Below are 23,458 nucleotides of genomic sequence, written 5' to 3'. Positions count from 1 at the left end.
TTTATTGCTAGTATTTAGAACCCTTAAATAATGAGTACTCCTCAGAGGTATCTTCCAGGCGTAGCTGGCTTTTGGGTTTTGAGTTTGTGGCAAGACCCTACTTCTTCAATTTATTAGGCATGAGAAGTTGCTACCTACTTGGCCCAGCCCCTGGTTCTTTGGCACTAGCCTATAGCATTTTTTAAGACCCTTAGGAAATTTCAGTCTTGGTATACCAAGAAGAACAGCTGATTAGCACCATTATGTCACCTTGGCTAAAGTAGTAAAATCAGCAATAACAATAGCTAGCATCTAACATAGCCTAGAAAATGACAAACTGTGTCTTCTCCTAATGGAGGTACTGATGGGGGAGGGGAGGGCCACTGGCCTCGGTCAGGATGCATTTGCATGACTTGGTGCCTCTGTCCTCTTAGGAGGTGTTTGGTAGAGCCTGAGCCTCTTTTTTTATTTCCTCGTACCAGGGATTGAACTCAGGACCTTGTGTTTGCCAGGCAGGTGTGGTGCCACTAAGCTACACTCCTGGCCCCTTAATAGAGCTGCTTTGAAGTTGGGTTCAAAAGTGTAGAATTGGCAAAGTTATTGCCAGCTTCCTGCAACAGCAGGTTGTGATTGGCCATACTGAATATTCAGTTGTATATCCCCACATCAATGCACTTCCAATGAGATTATCTGAAAGACAAGATTGACAAATAACTGAAGGGTTATATGCTGTGTTGTGACTTCATGGTTTAAATGGGGATAAAGATGAGTATTAGCAGTGATGAGGTCAACTTCTTGGTATATAGATACTTGCAAGAGTCAGGATCTTCTCATTCAGCATTTACCTTTGGTATAGAAAGCCATACAAGTCAGTCTAATATAAATGGTGCACTTGTCCCACCTGCTGCATTGATCTCTATCATCCAGAAAGATCTACAGTATGTAGAGGCAGAAGTTAGTATAAATGAGGATGGTACCTTGTTTGATGGTTGGCCCACAGAATCTTTGTCTCCGATAGATGCCATAATGCCTGATATAGTACAAACAAGACAACAAGCTTACAGAGATAAGCTTGCACAGCAAAGCTGGCAGCTGCTACAAAAAACAATAAGAATCTGCAAAAAATGGAGAAAATACAGCAAATGGGGAAGAGAATGGAGCACATACTACAGCAATCATACTGATATGATGGAAGTAGATGGAGATGTTGAAATCCCTCTTAATAAAGCAGTTGTGTCACAGGGCCATGAATCTGAAGTTTTCGTCTGTGCTTGGAAACCCATTAGTGATCTCTTGGCATCAAGGTTGGGAGACTCAACAGCAAGAATATGGAATCTTAGTGAAAATAGCACCAATAGTTCCACACAGTTAGTACTTAGACATTGCATACGGGAAGGAGGACAGGATATTCCAAGTAACAAGGAGGTAGCATCTCTAGCTTAGAATAGTGAAGGTACACTTCTAGCAACTGGTTCATATGGTGGATTTGCCAGAATATGGACTAAAGATGATAATCTTGCTAGTAACTTAGGGCAGCATAAAGACCTTATATTTGCATTAAAATTGAATAAAAAAGGAAATTTCATCCTAAGTGCTGGAGTAGATATGACTATAATTATTTGGGATGCACATACTGGTGAAGCCAAGCAACAGTTTCCTTTTCATTCAGCACTTTTCATTCAGCTTGCTGTGCAAGCTTATTGCTATAAACTTATTGTCTTGTTTGTACTACATCAGCATTGGATTTGACTGGTAGAGCAACAACACCTTCGCTTCTTGTAGTACAGATATGTGCATTCGTGTCTGCAAATTAGGACAAGACAGACCTATTAAAACATTCCAGGGACATAGGAATGAAGTAAATGCTATCAAATGGGACCCAACTGGTAATCTTCTGGTGTCCTGGTCTGATCACATGTCTTTGAAGATATGGAGTATGAAACAAGACAATTGTGTCCATGATTTGCAAGCACATAATAAAGAAATTTATACTATTAAGTGGGCAACAGGACTAGGGATGAATAATCCAAATGCCAACCTTATGTTAACAAGTGCATCCTTCAATTCTACTATTAGGTTATGGGATGTAGATGGAGGGATTTGTATCCATACTTTGACAAAACACCAAGAGCCTGTGTACAGTATAGCTTTCAGTCCTGATGGCAGGTATCCAGCAAGTGCTTCTTTTGACAAAAAGAACATACAGACAGTTGCTCTAGTTCACAGATATAGGGGATCAGGTGGAATTTTTGAAATTTTCTGGAATGCAGTAGGAGACAAAGTTGGAACCAGTGTATCAGATGGCTCAGTTGGTGTATTAGATCTTTGAAAATAGTGCTACTAGTTGGAACCCATGGACCAACTATGAATGTGTACATAGCCAAAATGACTGTCCCTGACCTGTGTCCTGCTATAGTGCCACTTGAACCATGGCCAGTCCACTGCAGCCAAATCTAAAAGAAATATATACATACCAGTGTATATAAACAAAATTATACCCTGAAGATGACAGAGTTTTGTCACAGCTTGTGAATTCTGTTCACCAAGCGCTGCAGTCTAATCTGCTGTGACCCTAAAATAGCATTTAGATGTTTTGGATATGAAAAACAGAAGAGAGAAAGAAATATACATTAAAAAACTAGACCATACATGTACCAGTTTTTGGATATTAATGACAGTCTTGTTTCTCCCCTTTGAATCAGGAGACACCATGTATTATATTCTTTTTTTCTCTTCAGTAGTGAGCAATTTGTATGTACAGAGAAAATAGACTTATAAAAACTTGCAACAGTAGTTCATTCTTGCTTTGAAATTTTGTTTTTGGTTTAGATTATGGATGCATGAAGTAAGAGAGTGAATCAGTTTTATTATTTTTTTTCACCTTTTAAAAAATATAAAACATTCTTAAAAATACTTTTATCCATTCTTTTGAAGAGATAGATGTTTGGTACATTTTATGGCTCTCAGAGCATATATTCATTTGGTGCATATTGTGAAAAAGGGAATTGGAAATTAAATGAAAATGTGTGACTTCAGTCATGTCAATCTGTAAGGCACATCAGTAAAAGTGTATTGTGCTCTGTTTTTTTGTGGATTTTGTCTGTTTTTTTGTTTTTGGTGATGTGGCTTAAATACAATAGCTTCTTTTAGGGGGGGACATTTCTGGCAAATAAAGACTAGAAGGGCACAAAAATTTTTGCAAATACCATATAGAATATACATTTAAAAAATCTTTTGCTGTTTTATAGCCATAACTAAATTATGGTTAAAATGTGCACTGTTGTGAAAAGGAGCAAAGTAGTTTTGGATTTTTTTGTCTGTTTTGTTTTCTAAGAGATTAAAATGTTTCTGGATAAGAAGGAGTTTCTCAAAGTGGCCATCATTCTGTATAGGAGCTTAACTATCTAATGTAATCAAACTCCAGTATTAAAAATCTCTCATGTTATTTTTCTTTATTCAAAGCAAAATAACGCATGTAACAATGCCATTACATGTCAAAATGTTCGCTACCTTACTTTGAAAAGCACTCTCTAAAATAAAAGACTTGCCTCAAGGTGAAAAATTTTTTCTTTTCCTTACATTCTTTTATTGGTACATTTTAGGTATACAATACATTTACATTTATCATTGGGTGCTTGTACCCATACATGATGTATCTTGGTTCTTATTTTTTCCCCATTACCTGTGAGCCCTTTGCCCTCTCTACTCTTCCCTATTTACATAGACTTCATTTCCATTTTCTTTTCTTTTCTCATAATTTTTCCATTCCCTTCTTTCCTTTCCCCTTCCCTTCCCACCACCCCTACCACTTTGGATCTTTTCTTCCTATTTCAAATTATCAATTATTCATTTTAATCATCTTAACCCTTATTTACACTTTCAGTTTCTCACACTACAGAAACTATTCGGTATTTACACATGGTGTCCCATTTATTTCACTTAAGAGGCTGGCCAAAATATGCATCCACTTAGCTATAAATGTCTCTAGTTTCTCGTTCTTTATGGCTGAGTAGTACTCCATTTTATAAAAAAACCACATCTTTATCCAGTTTCCAGTTGATGGGCACTTGGGCTGTTTCCAAGCTTTAGCTATTACAAATTGTGCTGCTATAAACATTGGTGCACATATATCGCTGTGGTATGATTCTTTTAATTCTTTTGGGAAGACACCCATCAGGGCAATAGCTGGGTCAAATGGGACCTCTAATCCTAGTGCTTTGAGGTAATACTGATTTCCACAGTGGTTGCACCAGTCTGCACTCCCACCAACAATGGAGAAGGGTTCCTTTCTTCCCATAACCCCACCAGCATTTGTTATTGGTTGATTTTTTTTTTTTTTTGGTACCGGGGATCGAACTTGGGACCTTGTGCTTGTGCGGCAGGCGCTGGAACCACTGCACTAAATCCCCAGCCCTTATTGGTTGATTTCTTGATAGCAGCCATTCTTTCTGGGGTGAGGTGGAATCTCAGCATTGTTTTCATCTGCATCTCTGGAATGACAAGTGATGCTGAACATTTTTTCATATATTTATTTGCTGCTTTTACTTCTTTGTCTGAGAAATGTCTGTTCATTTCAGATGCCCATTTTTGAATTGGGTCTTTGAATGTGGGTCTCTGGGTTTTATAAGTTCTTTATATATTCTAGATAGTAGTCCTTTATCTAAGGTACAGCTGCTAAAAATTTTTCCAACATTGTAGGTTGTCTCTTGGCTCTATTGGTGGTTTCTCTTGCTGTGCAGAAGCTTTTTAATAAGATGAGATCCTAGTTGTTGATTCTTTGTGCTAGTTCCTGTGCTACTGAGGTTTTGTTCATAAAGTCTTTTCCTATGCCAGTGTCTTCAAGAGTTTTACCTAACTTATCTTCCAGGAAGTTTAGTGTTTCTGTCTTAATATTTAGATCTTTAATCCACTTCAATCTTAGTTTAGTGCATGTTAGTGATCTTAGTTATGGCAGGTTGAAACTCAATTTCTCCAGCACCATTTATTAAAAAGGCTATCTTTCCTCCAATGAGGGTGTTTGGCTCCTTTGTCAAAGATGAGGTGGCTGAGTATGTCTGGAGTTGTTTCTGCATCTTCTCATCTATTCAACTGATCCTCAGGTCTGTTTCTTTGCCAGTACCATGCTGTTTTATCACAGTAGCTTTGTAGTATAGTTTTGTGTCTCATGTCATATCTCTGTTGCCTAGAATTGCTTTTGCTATTCTAGGTCTCTTCTTGTTCCAAATGAATTTTTGGATTGTTTTCTCTAGTTCTGTGAAGTATATTGTTGGAATTTCAATCAGCTCTGGAAGTATGGCCATTTTCATTATATTGGTTCTTCCTACCCAGGAACAAGGGATGTCTTTCCATTTTCCTATATCCTGTGTGCTCTCCTTTTTCAGAGTGCTGTAGTTTTCAGTGTAGAGATCTTTTGTTTCCTTTGTTAGGTTGATTCCTACCTATTTCATTTCTTTTGGATGCTATTGTAAAAGGGATTGTTTCCCTAATTTCTCTCTCAGTGAGTCTGTTATTTGTGTATAAGAACGCTATTGTTTTTTGAGTGTTGACCTTGTATCCAGCTACTCTACTGAATCTGACAATTAAGTCGAGAAGTCCTTTGGCAGAGTTTTTTGGGTCTTCTATGTAAAGTATCATATCATCAGCAAATAGGACAGTTTAACTTCTTCATTTCCTATCTTTGTTCCTTTTATTTCTTTCTCTTTTCTAATTGATGTGGATAATGTTTCCAGAACAATGTTGAACAGGAGTGCTGATAGTGGGCATTCTTGTCTTGTCTCTGATTTTAGTGTGAAAGTTTTCAGTTTTTGACCCTTTAGTATGATGTTGGCTGTTGGTTTTTCATAGATAGCTTTAATCAGGTTGAGATAAAGACCTTCTATTTCAAATTTCTGTAGGGTTTTTATCATGAATGGGTGTTGGATTTTGTCGAATGCCTTTTCGGCATCTATTGAGATGATCATATGGTTTTTGTCCTTGACTCTGTTAATATAGTGTATTACATTTATTGATTTATGGATGTTGAACCATCCTTGCATCCCTGGGATAAATCCGACTTGGTCAGGGTGTATGATCTTCTTGATGACCCTCTGTGTTCTGTTTGCCAGTATCTTGTTGAAGATTTTTGCATCTATGTTCATTAGGGAGATTGGCCTGTAGTTCTCTTTTTGGGTTGGGTCTTTCCCTGGTTTTGGAATCAAAGTAACACTTGCTTCCAGGAATGAATTTGGAAGCCTTGCTTCCCTTTCAATTTCCTTGATGAGTTTAAAGAGTAATGGCTATAGTTCTTCTTTAAATGTCTTGTAGAATTCAGCAGTGAAGCCATCAGGACCTGAGCTTTTGTTGGTAAATTTTTATTACATTTTCAATTTCACTAATTGTAATTGGGGTGTTTAGAATTTCTATATCTTCTTCATTTAACTTTGGGAATTCATATGTATCTAGGAATCTGTCCATTTCTTCTGTGTTTTCCATTTTATTAGAGTACAGGTTCTCGAAGTAGGTCTTGATGATCCTCTGGATTTCTGCTGGGTCTGTTGTGACTTCACCTTTTTTGTTCTTAATTCCATGGATTTGAGCCTTTTCTTTCCTTTTTTTGATAAGGTTGGCTAAAGGTTTATCGATTTTATTTATTCTTTTGAAAAACCAACTCTTTGATTTATTGATTTTTTTGTATCATTCTCTTTGTCTCCATTTAATTGATTTCTGCTCTGATTTTTATAATTTCCTCTCTTGTACGAGCTTTAGGTTTGCTATGCTCTTCTTTTTCTAGGAGCTTGAGGTTCTGCATTGTTATTTATTTGAGTTATCTCTGTTTTCCTAATATGGGCATTCATTGCTATGAATTTCCCATGTAGATCTGCTTTGATTGTGTCCCATAGATTCCTGTATTTTGCACTGGCATTATCATTTACTTGTAGAAACTGTCTAATTTCTTCCGTGGCCCATTGGTTGTTCAGGAGGGTGTTATTCAGTTTCCATGTGTTTGTGGGAGTTTTACGGTTTCTTACGTTATTGATCTCCAATTTTATTCCACTATGGTCTGATAATATACAGGGGATACCTTCAATTCTTTTACATTTACTTAGACATGTCCTATGAGCTAGCATGTGGTCTATTTTGGAGAATGACCCATGTGCAGCCAAAAACAATGTGTATTCTGATTTTGTGGGGTGGAACACTCTGTAAACATCTATTAAGTCCATTTGTTCAATAGCTTGGTTCAGTTCTAGAATTTCGTGGTTAATTGTTTGTCTAGATGATCTGTCTACTTGTGATAGTGGGGTATTGAGGTCCCCCCACTATATTTGTAATAGTGCTTATTTGGTTTTTCATGTCCATTAGTATTTGTTTTGTATAGTTGGAGGCATTTGTATTTGGTGCATATATATTTAGGATTGTCATCTCTTCCTCTTGAATTGTTCCCTTCACAAGGATGTAGTGACCATCTTTGTCTCTCTTAATTAGTTTTGGTTTGAAATCTACTTTATCTGCAAATAAGATTGCTACCCCTGCTTTTTTCTGGGTTCTTGTCACATGGAGAACTGTTTTCCATCCTTTTACTTTCAGTCTATGAATTTCTTTTTGAGTTAGGTGTGCTTCCTGTATAGAGCATATTGTTGCATTTTGCTTCTTAATCCCTTCTGCCAGTCTATTTCTTTTGATTGGTGAATTGAGGCCATTAACATTGATAGTTATAATTGGCAGATGTTGACTCATCCTTGCCATGATGTTTTACTGTTGTTTGCTCTTATTTCTTTTTCCCCTTTCCCTTTAGTTTCGTACCTTGTCTGGTGGCTTCCCTCTGTTGAGCCTCATGGAGTTGTGACCTTCATTGCCTTTTTCTAAGATATTGCTTAGAATTGTTTGGAGTGCTGATTTGGTGTTCATGAAATTTCTCAGGTGTTCTTTATCATGGAAATATCTAATTTCCCCCATTGATTTTGAAAGATGATTTTGCAGGATACAACTGTCTAGGTTGGAAGTTATTTTCTTTTAGGGCTTGAAATACTTCATTCTAGGCTCTCCTGGACTTGAGGGTTTGTGTTGAGAAGTCTGCTGTGATTCCAATGGGCTTTCCTTTGTAGGTGATTTGTTTCTTTTCTCAAACTGCTTGTAGGGTTTTGTTCTTCTGTTGGGTTTCTGGGATCTTGACTATCATATGTCTAGGTGTCGATTTTTTTTGATCATGGCTAGTTGGAGTTCTATATGTCTCATTTATCTGTATGTTCAATTCTCTACCTCTGTCTGGGAAGTTTTCTACTATTACTTCTGTGAACAGTTTTTTTTAACGTCAATTGTACTTTCTTCTGTTTTTTTGTGGACTCATATCTGTCTTATGTTATTCTTCTTTGCATCATCTAGCAGCTGCTGGGTTGATTTCTTGTGGTCCCTTACTATTTTTAAGAAATTTCTGTTTTCATGGTCCTTAATTGCAATACTGTCTTCTATATTTGATATTCTATCTTCAGATTCCCTTAATCTGCTGTGCATACTTTCAATGGAGTTTTTTGGGGGGTTTTTTTTGGTACCAGGGATTGAACTTGGGTCCTTGTGCTTGAGAGGCAGGCGGCAGAACCACTGAGCTAAATTCCCGGCACTCAGTGGAGTTTTTAATCTCCGGAATATGTGTTTGAATCTGTTTCATGGATTCCATTTCTTTCTTATGTTGGGTGATCATGGTTTCCATTTCTTTCTTATTCATGGCTTCCAGCATGTTTCTGAGCTCATATAATTTTTTTTTTTTTTTTTTTTTTTTTTTGGTACCAGAGATAGAACTTGGGACCTTGTACTTGGTAGGCAGGCGGTGGAACCACTGAGCTAAATCCCTGGCCCATCTCATCTATTTTTTTGTCTGTTTCTGTTCTAGAGCCTCTAATCACTTCTTTCACTCTGCTCACCATCTCTGTACCTATCTGGGAGATTATTTCTGCTTTGAATTTTTCTAGAGCCTCATTCATCTGTTTTGTTACTTCCCGTGCTATCAGTTCAGGGTGTCCAGGTGGTTATCACACTTTTCCACCTCGTTTCCCCCATAATTTACCCTTGGTAGGTTGGAAGTCTGAGTTTGTACCTTGTTTAAATGTCTTCTCATTTTTTTTTTTTTTTTTTTTTGGTACCAGAGATGGAACTTGGGTCCTTGTGCTTGTGAGGAAGGCAGCAGAACCACCGAGCTAAATCCCTAGCCCTGTCTTCTCATTTTTGTTTTTGGTACTGTCTTTGGTTTAATTCCTGGGTTGATACTTCAAAATTGCTTATTGTAAGTATCTTGGTTGCTTGTAATTAGAATGCTTATGGAATGATTGTTTCTCAGAGGTGTCTTCCAGATATAGCTGGTCTTTCGGTTTTCAGTCTCTAATGACTCTGAGGCTATCTTATTTTCATTATACCAGGAAGGACCACTGACTAGATCAGTCACAATACCTTAGCCCAAGTTATACAATCAGCAACACCATAGCATCAAATACATCTTAGAAAATCACAATTTGTGAAAGTTATTAATCTGTCACCTTTAACTGTGTGAATTAAATTAAAATCGAGGAGCAACCCAACATATGTTTATAGTGAACAAACTCTTCAATATAGCAACTTTACCCTTCAGGATGGGGAGTTAGGAGTTGGAGAGGGAGGGATAGATAGGTAGAATGGTAGGGGAAGGTTAGCAGTGAGGCCAGAGGACACAGGTGAGAGAAGAAAAAAGAGAATAAAAGAAAAATAAAGAAAAAATCCAAATTAGGGCCAGAACAGGAACAAAAAGGAAGATGAAGAACAATGTGGGACAGCAAGAGAATGAGTGTGAGAAAGGAAAGAGAAAAGAAAGAAAAAAAAGAAGAGAAAATAAAAATTTGAAAAGAGTAGGAAAAAAATTAAAAATAAGAGCAAGAAAACCCAATAATAATTTTAGAAATAAAAAATAAAAATGCAAATGAAGGGCCTCCTTCAGGGTATGTCTCTGCTGTCACAATAGACAATGTGGGCAACAGTATGCAGATATAAGTCAGTGAATCTCAGCAAGCCAGTCGCAGACCCGTGGGATTCAGGCAGATTTCTGACGGCAAGTCCCAAGTTGAGCTCCCTGTCCTTCTGTAGGGTGGAACTCTGCAAGGTTGTACTGCAGGTTCCAACTGCCCTTCCCCTGAAAATAGCTCAGGTTCCGATGGGAGGTGATGATCCCTCCAACTGACCCAGTACCGTGGTCTGGTGTCCCCTGTGTCTTTGTAGTGTGGAACCAGGTAGCGGTACAGCCAGGAGACCAGAGGCGGGGCGGGGGGGGGGGGGTCCTGCAGGAGCCCCCGTGGCTAAGCGGATTGCCATCATGGGCGTGGCCAATGGTGAGGGGTCCTCACCTTCTGGCTGGTCCCGGCCAGTGTGCTTGGCTCAGGCTGGAGTGGCGCTCCTGGTGACCTGGGACCTCTCTCCAGCGGGCTAAGTCAAACTGTGGTAACTATTAATTTGCCACCTTTAACCATACAAAGTAGATTTGTGGTTATATAACAAAATCTAAAATGAGTCAGAAAATTGTATGTAGTAAATAAGCCCTCAATATGGCAATTTCACACTCAAGGGAGAAAATTTAAAAGGGGTTAGGAGGGGAAAATAGAGAAATAGAAGAGGAGGAAGAGATTAGAAGCAAGGTTGGAGGACAAAGGAAGATCATGCAAACTTTGGGAAACTAGTGAAGAAGACAGGAGGAAAACAGAGAAGGAAGAAATAAAAACAAGAGCAAAACAGAACAACAAAAACTACAAACCATTGGGCAGCTGTGGTGGTGCACTCCTATAATCCCAGCAATTGGAGGCTGAGACAAGAGGATCACTGTGAGTTTGAGGCCAGCCTGGGCCACAAAGTGAGTTCAGGGCCAGCCTGAACTGTAAAGTGAGACCCTGTCTCAAAAGCTTAAAAAAACAACAACCTAGAAACCATGTTCATACTCATATAAAAACAAAAACAAATAATCAAGAAAAAACAAAACAAAGAGAAGTACTAGAAGAGAAAAAAAAAAAAAGTCCACTTCAAGGCATGTCTTTGCCAGTAGTCAACATGGGCAGACAGAGTCCAGATCTGAGTTTATTAATCCTAGCAAGTTTTATTCTGGGTAATCTGTGGAATCAACTCCATAGTCAACATCAGAACAGCTCAAGTACCACTGGATCCCTTGTGCTACCCTAGTTTTTCATATATGCAGATACTCTTTCAATTAAAAAAAATTTTTTTGCAGTACTCAGGATCAAACCTAGGGCCTCTTGAAAGCTAGGCAAGCACTCCTTTCCAATTTGCTTTAAAAATCTTTGCTAAATATATAGCCTGTGTTTCTGATTACCAAGATTCTAGTGACTAATTTAATTTTCTCATAAAAGTGAATAGTGAGGCTGTGGTATAGATGACACTTGATTATGGCAACATCACTTTCTATAAGCAAAGAGCTGTAACTAAATTTATAAATTAGTCTCAACTTACTCAAGTAAGTTGGTCACTTAATTTGGGTAGTGCCACTTAAATACAGGCAGTGTGCTTCACGCAAAATTTCCTTCGGGAAGCAAAAAAACTTCAAAGAGATAAAGCAGCTACAGGGATTTCCAACTGTACTATTTCTCACTTAAGCAATTCTGTAAATGGCAGGGATTTATTTATATAGCTATTGTTAAAAATTCTCCTGAGCTTCGCAAAAGATAAAATGAGTGAACTCTCAAAGGTTACTTAGCAGTTTATGAAAATAATACCAATAGGTGCTACAAGAAAGATATGTATTCCAAGCTGGGGATTTAGCTCAGTGGTTCCGCCGCCTGCCCTGAAAGATAGGTATTTGAACTGGTGTCTTATCTATTTTACTTTTAATTTTTTTTGATTAGGTAATGTCACATGATTCAAATATCAAGAAATATATTCTATTAATTTTTATGTAGTCATTTCCTGAAGTTTTCCATCTGAAGATGAGTTTCTGAATGCAATCAGGCACTTACCTGAGATTCTTCTAAAAGCATTTAGTAACCATCTGCATTTTAATGCTGATGCTAAGATAGTGAGCCCAGCTTTTAACAGACAAGCAAGGTTGTTAAAATATTTATCATTTGAAGACTACCTTCATGATTCTTCTTGTATTTTCTTACTTTTTATGATTTGATATAGTTAGTATTTTTCTTTAAAAATAAATCATTTTTAAAAATATTTAGTTTGTCCTCCTCCCTAAGCAAATACTTGAAATCACAAAGTACTGATTGTCTCTAAATATACCTGAATTTATATTATTTATCACTCTCTCTCCTTCCATCTCTCATGGACACAAAGTAGTGCTGTGTATATTCAACTTTGAATGCAGACAGCTCCTTCCAAGTCTGCAGACACTGACAGCCACCTAGTCTGAGGTCACGTCCTCTCAGGTAGTCTGATTCTGGGACCCAAGAGAGGCCAGAGTAGACAGACCTGTCCATTTCAGGCTGATGAGTCTCAGTGCTGGCAGTATGCATTCCTGAGGCCTTCCCCAGGAGAACCTAAGACTAAGGTAAGCCTGCTTTGTACTTTGACTTCTTTACCCAACTCTGCTTTTTGCTCCTTCCTTTCTAAATTGTTGATTCCTAAACTTGTACCCAAGCTCCATCTCAGCATTTGCTTCCAAAGACCCCAACCTTCAATACCATTTTTGGAGAAATACTACCCTAAGGCAAGCATCAAAAGAGCTTCATAACAACTTTAAAATATAACATGCACTTTAAAAATAAAAGGCCATGAATGATTTTATATTATTGAAGGCAATTTGAGGCTTTTATACAAGGTGTCCCCAAACTCTTAGTACAATTTTAAGTCATCAAGTAATGCTAAATGTACCAGCTATTTGGGAATTGTAAAAATACAAGAACTATTCAGATGGTTTAAAATGAAACTTAAAAAAATGATTGATTAAAGAAAAAGAAAATTTGAATCCCAGGACAAATGTTGTTCTTAAAAAACAGATTATATTCTTTTTATAATTATATTCACAGACTAAGCTTGAAATACATTGCAGAATTTTTATTCCTTTAAAAACTCTCCTATTGATCTGGGGATTTAGCTCAGTGGCAATGCACCTGCCTTGAAAGCACAAGGTCCTGAGTTTGATCCCCGGTACCAGGGGAAAAAATACCCCCCAAAAAACAAAATAAAAACCCCTCTCGTATATATGGAGAAGTGAGCAAAAAGAGAAATTGCAGGTCCAGTAAGTATGTATGTGAAACTGCTGTAATAGAATTGTTTGACATCCATTGGTATAACAATAATTAGTGCTTAAATTTCAAGATTCAAGAAAACTGTCCTGTTTGAGTCTGAGTGAACCAACACATGTGACTCTGTAGAGTGCTGTTTAAGGCCAGTACCAGGGAATGGTTAAAGTACACATGGTTCAGCAGTCTTATAATACTGAGATTGTGATAAAACTAGTTAAGTGTTTGGAAAGACAATTTAAATGTCTCTTACGTTACCTTTTATAGCTAAGCACTGAATAACGATAGTTGTTTTCTAAAATGTCCTATAGTAAGAATTATCTGGGACATTTGTTAAATCGATTTCCCTACACTTTCCTTAAACAAGATATTCCAAATCAAGTTGGTTTAGGGCAGAGTCTAAAAGTTTCTATTATTAACACAATCCCAAATGCCACTTGTATTCAGACAAGTTTGGTATCAGGGATTGAACTTGGGTCCTTGCACTTACGAGGCAGGCACCAGAACCACTGACCTAAATCCCCAGCTCTTATTCAGACAAGTTTGGAAAAATAAAATTAAAATATATAATTATTTAAAACATTATACTTCTTTTGGCAGTCATCATTGCTTCTTTGAGGTCTACATATGAATACATATTTTCATACAATAGCGATAACACTGTGAATGTGACCACAGTTCACTACTGAATGATTTTGTAGTTCAGTTAGCTTCACTCTAAGAATAGATTATTCCCCAAATCCTTATCAGATATCTGACAAAGCAAAACAAGTTTTTAGTTGCAAAGAAAACTGAAATCTCCTGAATTGAAAAATCCAGAGAATGGCTCTGTAGGTTGCTAGTGGTAGAATTCTTGCTTAGCGTGCCCAAGGCCTTGAGTTTGATCTCAAGCACTAAACCAAAAAAACAAAACAAAACAAAACAAAAATTAAATCTATCACTACTGTTAAGAAAGCACAACTAAAACTCAAACATACAAAATAGTATTCTATTATTAGGTTAAAAAGTATTTTTAAACTACTATATATTTGGTAGTACAAAACTATTTTAAGTATAGAAATACCTTAATTATAATCATTACTTTTTTGTAAACTGGCACACATACAGAAAAGTGCTTGAATTGTGTGTGAATTCTTAAAAATTTATTTTATTTTTTTTTGGTACCAAGGATCGAACTCAGGACCTTGCACTTGTGAGGCAGGTGCAGTGCCACTGAGCTAAATCCCCAGCCCCAAAATTTATTTTTGATACATAAAAACATAACAATTATATATAAATGGTGTATCATGTAATGTTTCAATACATGTAATATGAATTTTTACAAAGTGAACACACCTGTTAGCTTATGATTTGTATCTAGATGTCCCCCCCTTAAAGTATCATGGACTCATAGGTGGGACATTAGGGAGGTGATTGGATCATGGGGGCTAAATGTGATTTAGGAGGTGAAGACTGGTCAGAGGAGGGGGGTCACTGGGGGTGTGGCTTAGAAGAGTGTATGTCCCTCCCTTCCTTGATCTGATTCCTCCTGCCTTGCCATGAGCTGTTTCTTCTCTGTGCTATGCTGCCCTGCCTTGGAGCTAGCTATGGACTGAAACCTTTACAAACCAAGACAAAATTTAATTTTTGGTGCTGGGTATTGTGTCTCAGAGGCAATAAAAGTAACTAAGGCATAGCTGGAACTACAAGACTCAAAATGTTACCAGTACCCCAAAAGCCCTCTTTATGCCATCCTTCTGTTATTAATAACCCCTTCCCCATTATGTGTAACTTACTCTGCTTGAAACAGATTAATGTTATATTCTTGAATTTTATACAAATATAATCATACATATGATGTGTTCTTTGTTTGGCTTCTTTAATTATTGTTTGTGAGACTTCTGAATGTTGCACTAACTCTCATTTTGGTATAGTATTTCATTGTGACTCTACCACAAATTTCCACAATTCTTTCAAACTACCATTTAGGTAATTTCTAGTTTGGTGCTATTATAAATAATGCAGCAATGAGCATGTTGATATATGGCTTTGGTGAACATGTGTATACATTTCTGTTGTATAGACACCTAGAATAGAATTCTTTTTTCTTTTTAAGTCTTTTTTTTTTGGTACCGGGGATCGAACTTGGGACCTTGTGTTTGTGTGGCAGGTGCCGGAACCACTGAGCTAAATCCCCGGCCCTTGAATAGAATTCTTAACATAGTTTTCCAAAGTGCTTTTCCAAATTTACACTTCCACCAAAAATGTTTAAGTTTCAGTTATTGAGTATCCTCACCAATTGATATTCCCTGTCCTTCCACCTTAGCTGGGTGGTGTGAAGAAAAGTATCACATTGTATTTATGAAGAAAGGTATCAATTGTATTAATTTGCCTTTCCCTGAAACTTCTGACTAGAAGTTGAACACCTTTTTCACGTAAGTGGCTATTTTTAAAGATGCCTGTTCAGTGTTTTATCCTTTTATCTTTCCGTACTTTTTTCATTTCGAGTTTTTCTTAGTTCTTCACATTTGCTGGATACAAATTTTTTGTAAGATGTGTTTATATTCCTGTTCTCTCTTTAAAAACCTCTGTATAATTTTGGTAAAAACTGTACTTATCTACTTCTAGATTCATCCTCCTAAACTCTGGCTTAAATGCTACCAATTTCTCAATCTTCTTTTCTTTCCTTCCTTTTTTTTTTTTTTTTTTGAGGCAGGACCTCCCTATGGAGTACAGGCTGGCCTTGAGCCTACTTACACAGCCCAGATTGGCCTCAGACTCACAGCAATCCTCTTGCCATGACTTCCAAGTGCTGAAATTACAGGCACACACCACATTATGTATTTTCCTTTTTAAAATGAGTCATCAAAATACTTATGCCCACCTTATCTAGCCAGTAATTTCTCCCTGCCTTTCCTCTGCTACATATTCTCACATTTATTTAACTCTGTGGTTCTGAGTGGAAAGCGCACATATAAGGAAAAGTACCATTTATTGCAAAGAAACACCTAGAAATCAGGACTGAATTCTGATCCTCAGTGGTGTGACCTTGACCAAATAAACCTCTTTAGACTTCAAATCCCTCTTCTGTATAATAGAAGGGTTAGAATAAATGATTTAAAAAATCATTATCTAAAGAGCTGTTTTACTTTCAGGGGCATTAAACGCCCATCTGTCTACTCATAACCATAATTGATGACCTCTTTGGTCTTTAAAAAACATCTTGGGCTGGGGATTTAGGTCGGTGGTTCCGCCGCCTGCCTCACAAGCACAAGGTCCGGAGTTCAATCCCCCATACTAAAAAAAAAATCTTTTCTCTTAAGGAGCCTCTCCTGATCCCTTTTAATGGTGTTGTCTTATTTTGCAGAACAATGGCTTTCCAGTTGTTGACTGATTTTCTCCTGGGTTCTGAGTAAGCCCAAGAGGATTGATAGCTGTGTCCCATCTTTATCTGCTGAGTCATGAACTGAGTGCACACCAGCCAATATCCCAGAGGATTTTTGTGTGGCCACCAGTGCCACATCTGCCTGCCTGCATGTGCTGGGCACTGACTGTTCCTCTTTATGGGAGCAGCTTTCAATGGAAGGACAGGAATTGTTTCCCAATCAATGACTTGTTTCCTTGTTCCCAGGTGGGATAATTGAAAGATATGTCCTTTAGTTGCTCCCAGAAATCCCCAGCAGGATTATGTTCCATAGGAACTGTGAACATAGTTGATTATGAGCACTTTTATTGGTTTCTTCCATCTGGCCCAATTTTCTATTCCCTTATTGGTGTTTCCCAAGATCACCTCCCAAGTAAACTACTACTTAAACTCAAGTCTCAGTCAACTCTGAGGGGAATGCAAACCTTTTTAGAAGTTAGCATTTTATTACACCCTACTTGAGAAAGTTCTCTTTATCCTCTTATAGCAATACATTGAAACCAATATGCTGAAGATGCTGGGATATTATCTCATAGACTAAAAATTAACCCATCTATAATGAATAGCCTTCCCATTTTTAAGCTTATGTCTACATAAGCTTGGCCCTCCATAGGAATACAAAATTGTCCATTCCACATTGCTTCCTCACTCCTGTGAAAATTGTTAAAAATACAACAGTAGGGCTGGGGATTTAGCTCAGTGGGTTCGCTGCCTGCTACGCAAGTGAAAGGACCCGAGTTCAATCCCCAGTACCAAAACAACACAACAACAACAACAACAACAACAACAGTAAAGGAAATAAAATGTATCTTAGGTAACATATTGGACTGTTACAATGGATGCTGTTACACTGTTACATTGAATCTAAAATCATCTGGCTTGCAAGATTATGATTTGTAATGCTTTAATTCATTCCCCCAAATTAAAATAAGTACCACTGATCTTTATTTTAGAAGTGAATTTTTAGAAACCACTTTTTCAATTTAAAGTAATATTCAGAATGGTATAAAATTCTGTATACCATAATTCCAAATTATTGAAAAATACAATTGTAGGATGTTTTGTAGACTTCAGTAAAGGCCCAATTCAATTTCATGATTTTAAATTAAAATTGATAAAAGAAAGGAAAAAATAAAAAATGCAAAACGTCATGCTGAAACAATAAATCAAAATACAAGACAGAAGGTTTTCTAGCAAATCTTATCTCCCCCAACAAAAAAAAGAAAAAAAGTTAATTTAAATCCACTTTTTATTCTTTCATAGATTTTTAATTTTACACAACTTTTAACATAAAGATGGTGAAATTTCAAAGATGAGGAGCTGATATACGGCCTCTTTCATTCGTTCTTCAGGATGGAAGAAATTCTAAGAAATTTCCCAAGAGTACAATGTGTGAGATTTAACACTGGAAAAATACATATGAAACTTGTTTAACTGGCTGCACTTAGGACCAGGCACAGCACAATAAATATAAAGCTGCATAATCTTTTTAAAAGATCACTTTTAATTTTAACACATTCTTTCTACAGAAATACTATCAATTATCAATCTGAAATTCTATAACATATAGGTGAAGGGACACTTACAATGAATATCTGAGCATAGTTTCTCTAGCATCTTCACATTCATACATCAATATCCTTAAAAGGAATAAAAATGTACATCTCAAATTCAGGACAACAAAAAAAAACAAACTTGGTCAATTAGTTTCTTCATATCATTCATTATGACCACAATTCTTGTTTGCTGGTAGGTTTAAAGTAGGAATAAAAAGTTTTTGAAATCCTTTTAACTTTCACTAGTTTTAGGGCCTCTAGGTAGGAAGGAGGTCTCACTGGAAGCAAACTGATTAAGCAGCACCATTAAGTCCACATCTCAACAAATCACTGCACAATTCTTACCTGTCAATATTCTGAAAGGTTAAAAAAAAGTTATGTGGAAAAATCTTTCCTGAATAGCAGTCCACTATAAAAACATGTAACCTGCAAGAATTTACATAGAACTACATCTGAATTCTCTACTGGCTGCATCTTTCTTTATATGAACAAAAGAAATGTATTGCATACAAATTTAAATAACATAGTGAGGCATAAAATAAATACTTTTATTTATGCTATTACATTTGTGTATTTGAGATTGTTAGACATGTTCACATACTCTTTCCTCTTCCCAAAGACGAAGCAATGGTGCCAGCAGTATCTATCAGAAAGACTTGATAAGAAACTTGATCTTAGAGCTACTCTACAGTGTGCCTTATTATTTTTAAACATATATTGAAAAGGTAGGGCAAAATAATCTTTTTTTTTCACATGACCCAGATTCTGTTACCAGTCAATGTAAGCATTAATTTCATCCTCATGAAACAGAATGGAAACTGTTACGGTCCTGTAGCCATGGATAGTCTGAAAAATTTTCTGAGCCAGTGAATGAAAAACCACATTAAAATAAAATTTTCTACAACTGGTAAACCAGTTGTTCAAAAATTCAACAAGCAAACAAACATGCAAACAAGCAATACATGTTAATACTCTGTAAAAACATCATGCCACTCTGGCCCCAAGAATTGCCACAGCCCAGCTGGTTCTTACAATGCAAACAGCCTTAAACCACTAGTAAAATATCTTCTCTGTGGTATTTTACTATCCATCATACTGCTACATACTTAGAAGCTCAGGCTTATATGATGTTTGAGGAAACGAAAGAGAGTATGATGTGGACCAAGTTTTTGATTATTGTTTTAATTATATTTTTAAAAAGGATTTTCTAGTAATGTTGTGTGTAATAGTCCTTGATACTGAACTTTTCCTACTTTAAAAAATGATGTTAATCTAAATTTGACTATCTGGTCTCTTTTTTCCACTTTTTTAGAGGGTACTGATTCATCTATTCTGAGTCTCAAAAATGCCTGTTTTAAAACAGTTTAGTTCCCAACAGGTTCCCATAAATATTCCTGATTTATATTGGAAAAGCAATGCATAATTGGAACATTAATCACTCACCTTTTAAAAAGTATTTCCTGCAGTTACTTAGCAAAACGCTAAGCTACACATGGCCTTACCAGATAGATATTGAGTTGTTTCACAAGTATCTGTTGAAAGGTTTAGAAATCGGACTTTCCATTCAAAATTAATTGCAAAGAGTATACATGCAGTAGTCCTGTTTACAATTTAATGGAGACGAGGAAAGAGAAAACCCAGGATAAAGAGGGTTGTCATCTTTCACACACATTTACAGTAGTATAGCCATTGTTTATCATATTTACTACATTCACCACTTCAGGTAAAGGATCAGGGAGGACCATCAAACACTGCAACAAAGGAATGTTTGTTTTATATAAGACCTACCAAATAAACTGCAAAACAAATAACACACATAGGCACTAGTCTCAAAGCTGCACAATAAAGAAGCTAAGAGTCTGAGATGAGAAATTGAGGAAAATATACACATATGAGCTTGCTGAGGAAAAGGAGGAAAGAAATCACAGTTCTAATCTTCAAGGCTACGGAATGCATTCTGCATATCTTCAAGAAGTTGTGCATAGTCGGCTTTGATCTTTGCCTCACCATCTTTCATTGGATCCTGAAAACAGACATTACATATCCAATTTACTTTAACTTAATAGGTTTTGAGAACAAAGTTAAATGAGGCATACTGGTAAACCATAGGCAGGAGTCAAAATTATCTTTATTTTCCTTTACAGGCAAAAATGTATAAATGGACTCGTACTCCAACCAAACAGAAAGAAAACAAAATAACAATTCTGTATTTTGCCTGCTAAACACATTTATTGACCAAACCTGAACAATATGGATAACTGAGTGAAATCACGCAGTGTCACATATTAGATGCATATGACTATGTATGATAGCTGGGAATTCATTTAATCAAAAGAATTTATGATTTAAGGTTTGATACTGTAACACTGGGACAGAGAAGTAAAATCGGGAAAATAATCTTAAAGCCCACCTTACAATCCTTATGAAAAGCAAGTTAATAAAGTAATATAGATAAAAGAGACTAAGAGGTCAAGCCAGAGGTGTAGTTCAATGGTAGTGTACTTGGCAAGTATGCTTGAGGCTCTGGGTTTCATCCCTAGCCCTGCAACCCCCCTGTCCCCAACAAACAAACAAACAAACAAACAAAAGAAGGAAGGTACTAAAATCTTCCAGCTCTTTGACCCATCATTCACCACTGTATAGCAGTGGTGGCAAACCTATGGCATGCATGTTATTGTGTTTTTCTTTTAAGATGAAAGATGTTAATGTAGAGTTGTTTTTCTACACTAAAACCTCAGTATTCAGGTTTAATTGAAGTGCTGGCACTCTGCAATAAATAAGTGGGTGGCAGTTTGGCACTCAGTCTAAAAGGTTTGCCATCACTGACTTCTAGGAATCTATACTAGGAAAATACACAAAACCAACTACATGAACAACTACATGATTGTTCACACCAATAACTGGAAATTTCCTAAATGTCTAACAAGGAGATATCCCTCTGTAGCCCCAAATAATGCTATAGGAGAATATTTAATAACCAAAAAAAAAAAAAACAACCCACCTCTGATGTTTGATTCAATGAACATGTAACTAAAAAGATCTCACCTTTAATCATATTACCAGAAATTTTATAGGTCTATTTTTCCATCCACTTCCTATGAATATATAATTTTTAAAGACAAAATTCAATGTACATATACCACTCCCCACAATAAATGTAATCATGTACTGAAAGCAGGTACTAAAAATTTTTTTTAAACTTACATGAAATTACATACAGAATTTTGAGTAACTTGATTTTTTTCATTTTAGGCCACAAGGATTTCTCTATGCCTTTGGATATTATTTGGAAAAAAGATACTGATGCTTTCATATATTTTATTTTATGTTCATGCCATAATATACTATTGGCTCAGTTCATTCTTGGATGACATTTAAGAAGTGTAATAAATAACCATTAATATATACTCATATCAAAAGTTTCTGGACTAGGAGTATAGATCAGCAGTAGAGTGCTAGCCTACCATGTTCAAGATCCTGGTTACCAGCACAAAAAAGAAAATATCTCTGATTATTGCCTTGGTTCGTATATTTCAAGTGGAATGACAGGAGCTGTAGGTTCTGAGTTTGTTTGTTTTGGATTTTTGAGATAAGGTCTCACTATGTAGTTCAGGCCAGCTTTGAACTCACTATGTAGCCCATGCTGGCCTGGAATACTAGGCAATCCTCTGGCCTCAACCTCCTGAGTGCTGGGATTATAGGTGTGTGCTACCATGCCTGGGCAGATCTGAGTATTTTTAAACTCTTGATTATAGAGAATGTTTATTTACACAGGGTCATATTTTCAAACTACAGTGTAAAGAAACACACTATATATATAATAAAAATTAACATAATATATATACACATTATGTTAATTTTTTTTGGTTTTTTTGAGGGTCTCTCTCACTATGTAGTTCAGGCTAGAAATGAACTCAATATAGACTGGCCTTAAAATATATATATATATATATGTGGGCCGGGGATTTAGCTCAGTGGTTCCACTGCCTGCCTCGTAAGCACAAGGTCCTGAGTTCGATTCCTGGTACCCCACCCCACCCCAAAATTATATATATATATGTATATATATATGTATAGACAGAGAGAGAGACTGACCTTGAACTTGTGATGATCCTCCTGCCTCAGCATCCAAGTGCTACCACGCCCAGCTAAAATTTCTATATTAAACACTCAGAGCCTGATTCTTAATAGGTGATTAGTTCATGTTCCTGGATGTCATGACTTAGAAATTCAGTAAATACAACCTAATTGATCAAATATTTTAAAATAATCTTTACATTTGTTCTACTGGCAATTTCATTTATCTATTTTTATTTTCAAATAAACAAGAGGTCACTCAAAAGTTAAAAATAAAATCAGGTGGGCTGGGGATTTAGCTCAGTGGTTCCAGCACCTGCCTTGCAAGTGCAAGGTCCTGAGTTCGAACCCAGTACCAAAAAATAAAATAAAATAGAATCAGGCATGGTGGTACATACTGGTAACACCAGCACTCAGGAGTGAGACACAAGAATATCAAGTTTGAGGACAGCCTGGACAACAGAGCCAGACACTGTCTCAAAAAAAAAAAAAAAAGGAAAAGAAATAGCTGGTATCTGAAAGAAGTAAACAAAACAGATGTCATTTCAAAAGAATATAAGGGCTGGATGTTAATAGGTACTTAAGGTAATTGCTGTTCAACAAAGAATTTAGCTCTAAACTGTCAGCCAGCTAAGACACAAAAGAAAACACGTCAGCAATTATTTTAGACGTGACATACTATAATTTTTATGACTGGAATTCCTGCTTGAACATAACTTTGAGGCCTGTTCTGGTTTTACATAGCCTAAGTATGAGTGAAAGTGATAAATGCAAGTTTCACACCCCAGATCTGGAACTCAAAGAAAAATAAACATTTCCTACTTTAAAGTTAAAGCAGAAACAAAACATACCTTGAATTTCATGGAGGAAAGTTTGTAGAGTATCTCCCCCATGTGCTCACGGATAATAGACCATGTGATTTTATTGTCACTCTGGGCAGTGGTCTCAACAGCTCTACGAGCCATGTCATAAAATGCAATCATGTTGGACAGCATTCCTACTGTCTTGTAGAATGGGCAGAACCTGGGACAAATGAAGGCCAAAAGAGTTAACAAAAACAACTCCCAAAGCAGGTTCACATTTACATATATAAAACTTTAGGTATAAATTACTTGGGCATTAGCTTTATTTAAATAGCCAGACTGTTTATATTTACTGGATGATACATAAAGTATGAAAAAAGAAAAGCAGAGAAAACAGTAACTGCTTAATGAGAGTTTAAGGACTGAGACATCTCTGGAGAAATATATTCC

The 23,458-nt window shown here is 36.5% G+C and overlaps 1 protein-coding gene and 1 pseudogene across 4 annotated transcripts in view; one reads left to right on the top strand and one right to left on the bottom strand.

Annotated features, from left to right (window-relative positions):
- The first annotated feature begins 646 nt into the window (after positions 1–646).
- On the top strand, positions 647–2,308 carry LOC101716759 (F-box-like/WD repeat-containing protein TBL1XR1; annotated as a pseudogene).
- A 15,495-nt stretch (positions 2,309–17,803) lies between these two features.
- Atp6v1a (ATPase H+ transporting V1 subunit A) overlaps positions 17,804–23,458 on the bottom strand; it is a 51,317-nt gene continuing 45,662 nt past the window's right edge. For 3 of the 4 annotated variants that reach the window (XM_087215728.1, XM_087215731.1, XM_087215726.1), the window contains 2 exons: positions 23,057–23,228; positions 17,804–20,151 (listed from right to left, as the gene is read on the bottom strand). In XM_087215728.1, the coding sequence (XP_087071854.1) occupies positions 20,059–20,151; positions 23,057–23,228 (265 nt within the window). In that variant the 3' untranslated portion in view covers positions 17,804–20,058. The remainder of the gene's footprint in view (positions 20,152–23,056; positions 23,229–23,458) is intronic. The other variant, XR_015452825.1, reaches the window with a different exon arrangement.

This window comes from Heterocephalus glaber, unplaced genomic scaffold, assembly GCF_053883595.1.
Source record: "Heterocephalus glaber isolate CG9 unplaced genomic scaffold, H.glaber_assembly_v1.0 deba00000122, whole genome shotgun sequence".
Lineage (NCBI taxonomy): Eukaryota > Metazoa > Chordata > Mammalia > Rodentia > Bathyergidae > Heterocephalus > Heterocephalus glaber.
This window is presented reverse-complemented; position numbering and strand designations above follow the sequence as displayed.